Source organism: Phocoena sinus, chromosome X (genome assembly GCF_008692025.1).
Source record: "Phocoena sinus isolate mPhoSin1 chromosome X, mPhoSin1.pri, whole genome shotgun sequence".
NCBI classification, from domain to species: Eukaryota; Metazoa; Chordata; class Mammalia; order Artiodactyla; family Phocoenidae; genus Phocoena; species Phocoena sinus.
This window is the reverse complement of record NC_045784.1, coordinates 43,093,773-43,105,807: the sequence shown is the minus strand read 5'-3', so window position 1 is coordinate 43,105,807 and position 12,035 is coordinate 43,093,773. Positions and strand designations below refer to the sequence as shown.

The following is a 12,035-nucleotide window of genomic DNA, read 5'->3' as shown; positions in this document are numbered from 1 at the left end:
CGAAGGCAGGGTCTGGTTGAGCGGGAGCCCTGCCGCCCGGCGGGGTCCCAGAGCCCTAGTTCTGAGTTGCTGCCGCTTCAAGAGCTGAGAGGAGCAGGAAGGTGAGGAGGGGGTGCTGGCCATCGAGGGGGCTCCTGAGTCCCCAAGGCACGAATGGGGGTCCTGGGAGAGGGCTCAGGGGCTCCCTGGAGGCATTTTTAGCACTAGTGCGGAATTGAATGGGAGGGGGAATCCTTTTGGTACCCTGATCCCAGGAAATGAATTCAGGAGTGGGTGGGAGGCTCCAGAGGGTGCTCATGGCTGATGAAGGGGCTCCTTGAGAGCCTTCCCCGACCCAGGAAGGGGATTCAGGGCTTGAGTAGGGGGTTTCCTGGAGGGAGTTTTAGTCATGATGGGGACCTTGAATGGGGGTTTCTGAGATACAGCATTCCCAGGAAGTGAGTTCAGGGCTGGGGGCTTCTTCAGAGACACTCCGTCCAGAAGAGGGAGGCTCCAGGCTTGCGTGGGGATTGCAGAGACACTCCACCCCAGGAGACACATCAGGCCCTGGGAGGGGGCTTTTGATGATTGCCTCAGAGACAGCTCCTCTTCAGGAGGGGAAATTAGGGCTTGGCCATGTTCCTGAGACACCCCAAGCCCAGAAAGGATCTCAAGTCTGGAAGTGTCTCTAAAGTGACTTCTACTGGAATACGAGTGTTTAAGACTTGACAAGGGTCCCAGAAAATACCTCTCTAGTCCCTAGAAGGGGGATTAAATGAGGGTCCCTGGGTCACTTCTATCCCTGGAGGGGGGTTCAGTTTGGGGAATTGCTTTTGGCCTCTAGTGAGAATATTCAGAGTTGTGGCAGAGAGCAGTTTGCCGCGTCCAGGGTGTGGGGGGCTGGGGTCGCTGAGCCCGCCTCCCATCCTCAGCCCCTCCAACAGGTTGCATCAGCTCTGGGCTCAGGCTGGCGGCCCAGGCGGGGAGGAGGGAGGTAGGGGGCGTTAGGAGGGGTGGGGCAGTCAGGCGGACACGTGTCCCTGTAAGGAGTGAGAGGCATGACCACTCGGTGAGGGTGGAGGGAAGAGGGGGGTGCGCGGGGGACCGGGGCAGGGAAGAGACAGACAGCAAGAGAGAGTGAGTCTGGGGTCTGGGAGGAGAGGCTATCCCAGCTCCAAATGGCCATCTCATCTGCTGAGGGGTCGGTATCTCTCTCTTTCTGTCTCTGTCTCTACCCCTCTACCTCTTGCTGCCCTCGTTTTCTCCATGTCCCAGTGAGTAACTGTTGGCGTCTCTCCCCTGAGTCCCTCTCTCTCTCTCTCCCATCTCTTTCTTTGTCGGCCTCTCCCTCTTGTCTCCAATTATCTCCACTTGTCTCCCTGTCTCTCTAATCCCTCTGTTCCTGTTCCCCTCACCTCATCTTTGTGTCTCTGTTTCTATATCTATCTGTCTGTCACTATCGGACCCCCCCGACCCCCTTCATCTAATTCTCCCCACTTTGTAAGCCCCCCTGCTCCATCTCTGAACCCCCCACCCCATTTCTCTGCCCACAGGATGGAACTGCAGGATCCAAAGATGAACGGAGCCCTCCCTGGGGGTGCTGTGGAGTGAGTCGGGGACCCAAGGGGTTGAGGTCAGGGATCAGAATTACCTTCTCATCAGCCTCAATTTCCCTGCTTATTCTAGCTACAGGCAGGAGCACGAGGGCTTCCTGCCCAGCCATAGTCCTTCTCCTGGGAGGAAGCCAGCCCAGTTCATGGATGTGAGTGACCCCACAGGATCTGTCCCAGCTGCACCTTGCCCAGCTCAGCCCCTCCCCTGCTGCTCCCTCTTCCTGGTTATTCCCTTCAGCTGTTTTGCCTCTGGTCGCTGCCCCACCCTTCCCTCTTCCTCTTCACTTCCACCTGCTCCCCTCTAAAATCTCACCTAGGCTTTCCCTTTCCAGCTCTCCTCCTCTTCAAATCCTTTTCCTTCCTCTGATGGTCCTTCCTGGGCTTCTCCTCTGCCCCAGTCACTTCCTCCCTAGTCTTCCCCAGGCCCCGGCACTGGTCTCCTTCCCTGGTCCCCCTCCCCATGTGTGCCCGGGCCTTGCCCCTTACCCGCAGTTCGAGGGGAAGACATCGTTTGGAATGTCAGTGTTCAACCTCAGCAACGCCATCATGGGCAGCGGCATCCTGGGGCTGGCCTATGCCATGGCCCACACAGGGGTCCTCTTCTTCTTGTGAGTCCTAGGCAGTCTGGGGTGGGGGAGGGGTGTGGTGGGCAGGTGGGAGGCCTGGGGGCCAAGTCCGATCAGTGCCATCTGCCACAGGGCCCTGCTGCTCTGCATCGCTCTTCTGTCTTCGTACTCCATCCATCTCCTGCTGACCTGTGCTGGTGTTGTAGGTGAGACCCAGAGCTCAACCTAGACCTTGGACCCCAGATCCTGGACCCAGGACCCCAGACACCACGCTCAGCTCTCTGGGCTCCAGACCCCAGACGGCACCCTGGCCCTCAGACCTCATCTGGGCTCCCAGGTTCCCAGCCCTCAGCCCTCAGTCTGGCCATCAAACCAGAGCCCCCACCCCAGACCACTCCACGCCACTTCTAGCCCCCACCCCTCAGTCTCCAGCACACGTACCCATGGGAGCCAGCACCGCAACCCTGAGACTGCCGGTCCTCAGCCCCCAGCTCTCAGACTTCACTCCTGCCATGACCTCAGTCCATATCCTGCCCCAAGACCCCAACTACCCACATCTGGCCCCCAACCTTCTCCCTGGCCACAAATCCACCTACCAGACTCCAACCCCAACTGCTTAGTCCTCACCTCCAGCTCCCAGCAATGAGGCCCAATTAGCCCAAGCCCCAGCTCCCCAGCTCCCAGACTCTCTGGCCTCCAACTCACCCCTGACCTGGGCTCCTCGACCCACAATCTGTTCCTTTCTGGTCCCCTCCCCTCCAGGCATCCGAGCCTATGAACAGCTGGGACAGAGGGCTCTGGGGCCTGCGGGGAAGGTAGTGGTGGCCGCGGTCATCTGTCTGCACAATGTTGGGGGTGAGGACTCTGGGAGGTGGGGGTCAGCTTGGGGGAAGAGGGTGGGCTGAGGTGGGCTTCCCCAGGCTGGGGTGGGAGGGAGATGAGAGGGATCCTTCTGCTTACACCTCCCCCCACCTGCACCAGCCATGTCCAGTTACCTGTTCATCATCAAATCCGAACTCCCCCTGGTTATCGGCACTTTCCTGGACATGGACCCTGAGGGGTGAGTGTGCAACACCCCTTGGCTCTGGCCCACAGACCACTGATTCTGCCCGTGAGGTCTGGCTACTAGCTTCAACTGTGTGTCCAGCTGACCCCCAGGTCTTCCATTTTGAGACAGTCGGGCAGGCCAATTTGTTCAGACTGTGATTCCTGTGTGTTGTGATGCCAGTAGTATGTGTGACTGTTGCTCTGGCTGTAGGAGTCCAGTAAGACCATGTGTTGATTTTTGTGACTGTTCTGGCTGACTCTGTGTGTGCAGGTACTCTGATGTTGACCGTGTGGCTGTACCTATCCAGTTGACCTAAACTCTGTCCGTGGGTTTGATTCTGTGACTCTTATACTGGCAGGTTCTCTGGCCATCTGTATGCTAGCTGACTACAGCTGTGTCCTGTATACTGTGGCTCCAACCATGTGTGTTTGACATTTGCTTACTCTGACTTTCTCTGTCCAGTGGATTCTGTTTGATTCTGGGTCCATTAGGCTGGCTGAATCTGTCTAGCTATAAGTGTATGGTCACTGACTCCAAGAGAGTATGTGCACGTGTGTGTGCAGTGTACCGTGGTGCCAGCTAAGTATACGTGATTTGTGTTTAACTTTCTGTGTTTAACTTGGTGACCATCGTTCTGGCAAATTCTTTCTGGCTGTTTGTGTGTGATCCTCAACTACAACTGTATATGTCTTCTGTATTATGGTTCTAGCCATGTATGTTTGCCTGTTGTTCTGAGTATGTATCCAGCTGACTGTGTTTAATTCTGGATCCATCGGCTGGCTGAACCTTTTCATCTGTTTGTATATGATAGCTGATTCTGTGTATACTGTTAGATCTTTGGTTTGATCCTGAAACCATCCAGGTAGCTGACAGTCTATGTGACTAGGTGTGTCTAATTATTATAATTAGCTCCCACTGTATATATGACCAATGGTAATTTGTTGGTTCATGTCTGTGTAACTGTGTGTCTAAGGTAGAAAGAGAATGTGTGAATACCTGGAGCATAGTAAGCACTTAATAAAATTCTTTTGAATAAATGAGCAGTTGTTCATCCAATTCTGTATTAACAGACTATCTTGCCTGGGCACCTCCCTCCGATCTCTGTACAGATCCTGCTCTTTCTTTGAGCTTGGTTCCAACTGAGTGGCCAGCTGGCTGATTCTGTCTCTATTTCCATCTTTGACTGTGTGGCCAAATCGGCCCTGCCACTTTCAGGTGCTCAACAAACCTTGAGTTGTTCAAACAGCCGCACATGTGTGTTTCTGACTTTTTGTCTGATTCTGCATTGTTGCCTGCCTACCAAATCATCAGACTGGTGTTCTACCTATCAGACATACCAGGGTCATGACTCTCTCTGTGTCTGATACCTTGTATTGGACTATGTGAGTCTGGCTGATGTGGGGTATTGTTTGCTCATCTGGTTGTATGTCCACTTGAGGTCTGATGCCACAGTTTTGTCCAGCTGTGTGTGTTTCCAGCTGTATCCCTCTGACTGTGTGTGACTGACAGTCTGATAATCTGTCTGGCTGTTTCCATCAATCATTTTGTGCCATTTATCTCTGCAACCACCTGGATGACTTCTCACAGCTGAGGGCTCAGCCCATCTCTCCTGACTGCATGCAGAAACCTCTCTGTCCAGCTGTCTTCTATGAGCATCTGCCTGACAGTTTTCTTTGGTAGGCAGCTACTCACTATGTTTACCTGTCTCCTTAGGGACTGGTTCTTGAAGGGAAACCTCCTCATCATCATTGTCAGTGTGTTAATCATCCTGCCACTGGCCCTCATGAGACACTTGGGTAAGAGGCTTCCTGAATTGGTCATTGGATGGTGGAATTAGAGAAGGGGAGCCAGATTCAAAGAATCTCGATTTTCAAGGGCTGTGGAATACCAGAGGAGAGCTTGTTTGGTGTGGGTTTTTAACAGATGAATAGGAGTTTGCTAAGTGCGTGTGTGTGTGTGTGGTGGGGGGGGGTGGTCCAGATAGAAGTAGAAGTTTGTGCAAAGTGTGGCAAAATTGGGGTGAGGGGGCCTTGAAGGCCAGCCTGCGGGGGTTGATATTTGCTCTGGGGGGGGTCCCTTGATTTCTGAGGCTCCATATATTGCCCCTTGCAGGCTACCTGGGGTATACCAGTGGTCTCTCTCTGACCTGTATGCTATTTTTCCTCATTTCGGTGAGTCTGAGGGAGAAGGACATGAAAAAGTGCGGAGGGAGTTTGGGGCATTGGGACATAGCCTTCCCCATGACCTCACTTCCACACCCTCCCTCCCCCAGGTCATCTATAAGAAGTTCCAGCTTGGGTGTGCTATAGGCCACAATGAGACAGAAGTGGAGAGGAAGAGCCCCCCAAGCCTCAACACAAGCTGTGAGGCCCAGATGTTCACAGCTGACTCACAGGTTGGTGTGCAGGCATATGTCTATGCCTTGCACCTCACTCAGGTCCTCTGGTTCTGTCACACAGTGCACTCTGCTCAGAGTGGAGCCAGGTATCAGACACTGGGGGCTTCCATGTGTCTGATATGGAGGGCAGTGGTGGGGCTGGGGGGATGGGGAGGAGAGGATGGAACCCTGCAGGCTCTAATCTCTTGTACTTGGGCCACTCCCCCAGATGTTCTACACAGTGCCCATTATGGCTTTTGCTTTTGTCTGCCACCCTGAGGTGCTGCCCATCTACACAGAACTCTGCCGGTGAGTGGGCAGGCAAGTGGGCATGTGTGATGGGGCAGCAGGTGGGGTGATAGTCATAAGCCACAAGCCCTACAACAGTCCTTGTGCTGTAGCTTGATTGTGGCTAGATAGTGCCAAGGGAGGGGTTTGAGGTGGCCAGGAGGCCTTGGGGGACGCAGGGCAGTGACTGTTTACTAATTGGAACTTAAGTATTCTACTCTTTTAACATCCAGTACAAGTGTGAATGGACAAGTGGGGAGGCTGAGAAGATGAGATGGAGGGGTGGCATACGTGGATGGGATCTGGAGATGGGGATGGTCAGATGGAGAGGGCTATGGATGGACAAAGGGAGGGCAGGGATGATATGATGGGGGGATCTGTGGATGACCAGTCAGAGGGACAGCATGGATGATCAGAATGAAGGGAGAGGCTGTGACAGTCTAATGGAAGAGAGAGGCAGAGATGGGCGGAGAGATAGGCAAAGATGGTCATATGGGGTAAGATGGATGGACAGAGAAGGGAGGAGTGGCTAGTACAGGGGAGGCAGAGATGGGCATCCCAGTGTGTACTAGCTGAACATCAGCTCTGGGAGGAGGGGACCCTGGAGGGTGGGGGCTGGTTTTGAGAGGCCTGGACCAAGTCCAGGGGTCTGGGCGTGACAGTTCTACGACCTCTATACCTCAGGCCCTCCAAGCGCAGAATGCAGGCCGTGGCCAATGTGTCCATTGGGGCCATGTTCTGCATGTATGCACTCACAGCGACCTTTGGCTACCTGACCTTCTACAGTGAGTGGGGCTGGGGCCAGGGTTGGGTAGGGAGCTGGTGTGGGGACTGGGCAGACTGCTGGGCAGGAACCTGAGCACTTTCCCTCCATGCCCTCAGACCTATCAGCTTCCAAAGGGACTGTACGCATCACACATGGAGATTTTGTCACCGTCTGTGTGTGTGTGTGTGTGCGCGCGCGTGCACACGTATATGTTTCTGGGACACTGGTCCTGGTGCTCCAATCACATCCCATATCCCATGTCCCATGTCCCAGGCAGCGTGGAGGCGGAGATGCTGCACATGTACAGCCAGCAGGATCTGCTCATCCTCTGTGTGCGCCTAGCTGTGCTGCTTGCGGTGACTCTCACTGTGCCAGTCGTGCTGTTCCCTGTGCGTTGGGGGCGAGGGTGGGCCCATGGAGTGGAGGGACATGGATGGATGGGTAGAGGGCATAGACAGGAATGTTTGGATGGACTGTGGAGATGGGAGTGGATGGATGGTTGGATAGAGGAGGTTGGGACGGACAGACGGGGAAGGCAGAGTTGTCAAATGGACGGAGAGGGAAAAAATAGATGGGCAGACACAAGGTGGACATAGATGGCAAAGCAGAAAGAATCGGGAGGACAGGGGCAGTCAGTTGGAGGGAGGAGGCGCAGGTGTCTGGCTAGACAGAAGAGGGAGGCAGGAATGGTCAGACAGGGAAGAGGCACAGATAGACATTCAGGATGGAGAAATAGGGATGGCCAGAAAAAGGGTGGAGGCACGAGTAGTGAGGTGTAGGAGGGACAAGGCTCTCAGATGGAGAGGTGGGATGACTAGACAGAGGGGGGAGATATGGAGGTTGTCAGATGGAGAGAGAGGGACAGGGGTCTCAGGGTGAAAGCACAAGTGGGTGGTCAGACAGGAGGAGGCAGAGATAGTTGGATAGAGGAGGAGGACAAGATTTCAGACAGTGAATGGAGGAATAGATGGATGATCAGACAGAAGGAAGAGTCATGGTTGTCAGACAGAAGGGCGGCAGGATGCTCATTCAGAAGTTGGAAGCACAGAAGGATGGTCAGACAGGGTGGAGAGACAGTCAGATGGAGGGGAAATCAGGGATCTCAGACTGAGGGCGATGTTAAAGACAGATGACTACATGGAAGGGGAGGTAGTGCTTGAGCCCTGACCTGTGTCCTACCCTACTCTGGTCACAGATCCGCCGGGCTCTGCAGCAGCTGCTCTTCCCAAGCAAGGCCTTCAGCTGGCCACGCCATGTGGCCATAGCCCTGATCCTCCTTGTCTTGGTCAATGTCCTCGTCATCTGCGTGCCAACTATCCGGGATATCTTTGGGGTTATCGGTCAGTACCCCCAACCCCAGTCCCAGACCCCACCTAATATGGGCCTTGTACCCCAAACTTATATTGATTCTGTCCCTCCTGCTTGTCCTTCAGGGTCCACCTCAGCCCCCAGCCTCATTTTCATCCTTCCCAGCGTCTTCTACCTCCGCATTGTACCCTCTGAGGTGGAGCCCCTCTACTCGTGGCCCAAGATCCAGGTGAGCATTCCAGGGGGAGGGCTGGGGAAAGAGGGAGCATTCTGCGGAGGGAGCACTCCAGGATGGCTAGAAGTTGAAGGAACATTTTCAAGAGAAGGCTTGGTGGGGAGGGGGGCAGATGGTCTGGAAGAATGAAGGAGATTGTCATAGGAAGGGCCTGAGCAGACAGAGCACAAGAAGGGTCTAAGAAGACAGGAAGCATTCTTCAGACAGATGGAAGGAGCACTCTTAGAAGAGGGTTGGAATGTTTTCAAGGAGGATGCGGGAGAGTACTCCCTGAAGGGTTCTAGGAAGATGGAAGGAGGATTCACAGGAAGGCGCTGGTTTTAAGGAAGGAGAGGGAGCAGGAAAGGAGGGTCATGAATGAATGGGGCACTCTCTGGAGGGGGTGGAGGGCTTGAGGAACATCCTTTGGAGGAGCTTGGGTGTAGGTACCCAACCAGCTCCATCTTTTCTCCCTCACATCCACAGGCTCTGTGTTTTGGTATCCTGGGGGTCCTCTTCATGGCGATCAGTCTAGGTTTCATGTTTGCCAACTGGGCCACAGGCCAGAGCCATGTATCTGGACACTGACCAAGCCCTGCTCCTCCTGGGCCCCCGTGTGCATGTGCCTGTGCACGTGGAGTAAGATGGAGCTGCTCACCCGGGTCCCTCCTGCCTGGGGTGTGGAGGCGGCTGGTTCCCATCAACATGGCTGTTGGAGGTAGGGGGCTACAGAGGCTGAAGAGTGGTCCTCTCCCTTCCTCCCCAGGGGATGCCGAGCTTGGATCATGGCCCTAACCCCAACTCCAGCCCTATGGGAGGAGGGGGAGGCCAGGTCCTTGGGGAGCCCCTGCCCAGCCCAGTCTTTTCTGCCTCCTCCTGGCAGAAGCTGTTTGTCAGGATCACCCTCGAGCTAAAGGGGAAGAATAAAGATGCTGAATTGCAACTCTGGCTTCAGTTTTTTGATCTCTTTCTAGGACTTCTTGGGGTACCTTTCCTAGGTTCACACAGGGGTAAATTGAGGCCCCAAGAGTAGGACTGCCAGCTCTCATCTGCTCACCCATATCTCCACAGTTCAGTAGCTCGCTACACAACTCATAGATCTGTTTACTTGCTCACTCAGGAAATATCTCTTGAGAGCCTACTGGCTGCCAGGCACTGCTCTAGGTGCTGGGGATATAGCAATGTATCAAGCAGACAATAACCCCTGGAGTTGATGTTCTAACACAAGAAAGGGCAAACTATTGCCTGCAGGCAAAATTCAGCCCACTGCCTTCTTGTATGTCCCCCAAGCTAAGGATAGTTTGCACATTTCTAAGTGATTGAAAAAAAATAAAAAGAAGAATAATTTGTGACCCTTGAAAATTAATATGAAATTGAATTTCAGTGTCTGCAAATAAAGTTTTATTAAAACACAGTCACGCTTGTTCATTTACACATTGTTGATGGTTCTTTAGTGCTACAGCAGCAGAGCTGAGGAGTTGCAACAGAGATCATAGGGCTCACAAAGCCCAAGCTATTTATTATCTGGCCCTTTTCAGGAAAAAATTGCTGATCTCTGATCTAGAAGAAGAGAGGAAAACAGATAATCATTCCCAATAAAGATGAGCGCTATGAGGAAAATGAGTGATGACTGTGACGCCAGGGGTGGTGGCGGGGGGTGGGGGCAGTCAGGGAGACCTCACTGGGGAAAGGACAAGAAGCTGGGTCCTCGATTGGCTAGAAGGAGCAAGTCCCATGGTTGTTTAGACAAAGTTCCAGACAGAGGCAGCAGCAAGTGCAGAGGGCCTGAGGTAGGAGCAAGCATAACAGGTCCAAGGAGGAGCCAGGGTGGCCATTTTACTCTCCCATCAGCCAATTACACCACAGCCTTGCCAACATGGAATTTTGCCCCCCAATAGGTGAAAATGGTATTGCTGTTAAAATTCACATGTGTTTCTTTATGAAAGAAGTTTTCAAGTGTTTAAGAGACATTCATTTGTCTTCTCAGATAATTTTTATGCATATACAAGCCACTACAGTCATATAATCTTTTTTCTCCTCTCCATATTTAGAAATGGGGCAGTTGACTAGAGTTGATTACTTCTGTATACTCCTTGTTTCACTGTTCCTTCCTTCTTTACTGCCACTAAAGTGAAGCACAACAAGCTTGCTTTATTTAAAACAAATTATTTATTTTTAAGATTTATTTTTTGGCTATGTTGGGTCTTCATTGCTGCACATGGGCTTTCTCTAGTTGTGGCAAGTGGGGGCTACTCTTTGTTGCAGTGTGCGGACTTCTCACTGTGGTGGCTTCTCTCGTTGTGGAGCATGGGCTCTAGGTGCGGGGTCTCAGTAGTTGTGGCTCGCGGACTCTAGGGCGCAGGCTCAGCAGTTGTGGCACATGGGCTTAGTTGCTCTGCAGCATGTGGGATCTTCCCGGACCAGGGCTTGAACCCGTGTCCCCTGCACTGGCAGGTGGATTCTTAGCCACTGTGCCACAAGGGAAGCCCAACAAGCTTGCTTTTTAATAATAAATGCTAACTTGAAATTCCAGCGCCTGGCCTTAAAAATGTAAATCTTCATATTGAACACCACCCAAAGAGATCATCCTCTCAACAGGGTCTCTTGCAGAGTGAAACTTAAATTTTGATGAAGTCTAATTTATCTTTTTTTTTTAATGGGTTGTGCTTTTGGTGTCATGTTTAAGAACGCTTCATCATGCTCAAGTTTTAAATTTTTATGTTTTACATTTAAATCTATGATCCATTTGAATTAATTTTTATATTAGGTATGAGGTTTAGGTCAATGTTCTTTTTGGGGAGCCCATGGATATCCAGTTGCTCCAGCACCATTTCTTAGGAAGACAATCCTTCTTCCACTGAATCACTTTTGTAATTTTGTAAAAGAATCAGTGTGCAACTATTTCTGGGTTTTCTATTTTGTTCTATTGATCTATGTGTCTATTTTCTCCACAACATCACAGTTCTGATTCCTTGAAATTTAGTAGAGTGATTCCTTCCACTTTATTCTTTTTCAAAATTGTTTTTAGTTATTCTAGTTCCTTTGCCTTTCCATATAAACTTTAGAGTAATCTTGTCTATAGCTACAATATCGCTGGAATTTTGATAAGAATTGCATTAAGTCTGTATATCAAAGTGTGGAAAACTGATACCTTTACTATGTTGAATCTTCTCTGGTTCCTTTCCTCAATATTTTGTAGTTTTCAGCACACAAGTTCTATACATGTTTTATTAGATTTACACCTAAGTATTTCATTTTCTTGGCAGCAATTGTAAATGGTATTATGTTTTAAATCTCAGTCCTCATGTGTTCATTGCCCACTATTCCCACTATTAATCACTATTCGTCAATATTGATCTGGACATGTTGCCCAGTGCAATAAGAGGGGTAAATATTTTGAAATGATGGCAAATATAATATTTTTTTCAGATGATGAGATTATATACTTAGGAGGTCCAAGAAAATCAACAAAACTATTAGAATTAGAAAAAAGAATTCAGTAAGTTGGCATGGACACAAAATAAATATCCAAAAATCAACTTGTATTCCTACCTCTTGGCAATAATCAGATAGAAATTATAATGGGGGAAAATATTCCATTTATAACAACAATAAAATGGTTAAAAAAACTAAGAATAAACTGAATCAGAAATATGCATGACTGTAGTAACAACACTATAAAACTGAACTCAAGAATAGAAAAGAAAATAGGAATAAATTTGCAGAAATATTCTATTTCTGGATGAGGAGATTCAATATTGTACAGATGTCATTTCTTCTTTTAAAATTTAATTAATTAACTTATTTATTTTTGGCTGCGTTGGGTCTTCGTTGCTGCATGGGCTTTCTCTAGTTGCCGTGAGCAGGGGTTACTGT

At 50.8% G+C, this 12,035-nt stretch overlaps 1 protein-coding gene across 5 annotated transcripts; it reads left to right on the top strand.

The window, feature by feature from the left end:
- On the top strand, positions 1–9,102 carry SLC38A5 (solute carrier family 38 member 5). Of its 5 annotated transcripts, none has more exons than XM_032619890.1 (16): positions 1–101; positions 1,533–1,586; positions 1,666–1,741; positions 2,085–2,200; positions 2,291–2,364; positions 2,921–3,013; positions 3,140–3,218; positions 4,920–5,002; positions 5,319–5,377; positions 5,479–5,601; positions 5,813–5,892; positions 6,556–6,656; positions 6,911–7,026; positions 7,833–7,977; positions 8,071–8,174; positions 8,646–9,102. In XM_032619890.1, the coding sequence occupies exons 2-16, from the start codon at positions 1,534–1,536 to the stop codon at positions 8,745–8,747; spliced, it is 1,404 nt and encodes a 467-aa protein (XP_032475781.1). In that variant the 5' UTR covers positions 1–101; position 1,533; the 3' UTR covers positions 8,748–9,102. The 5 variants fall into 5 exon arrangements, with proteins under 5 accessions (XP_032475781.1, XP_032475778.1, XP_032475783.1 ...); XM_032619887.1 differs by having other exon boundaries at positions 2,016–2,200; XM_032619888.1 differs by lacking the exon at positions 1–101 and adding an exon at positions 1,091–1,180.
- Positions 9,103–12,035: the final 2,933 nt, after the last annotated feature.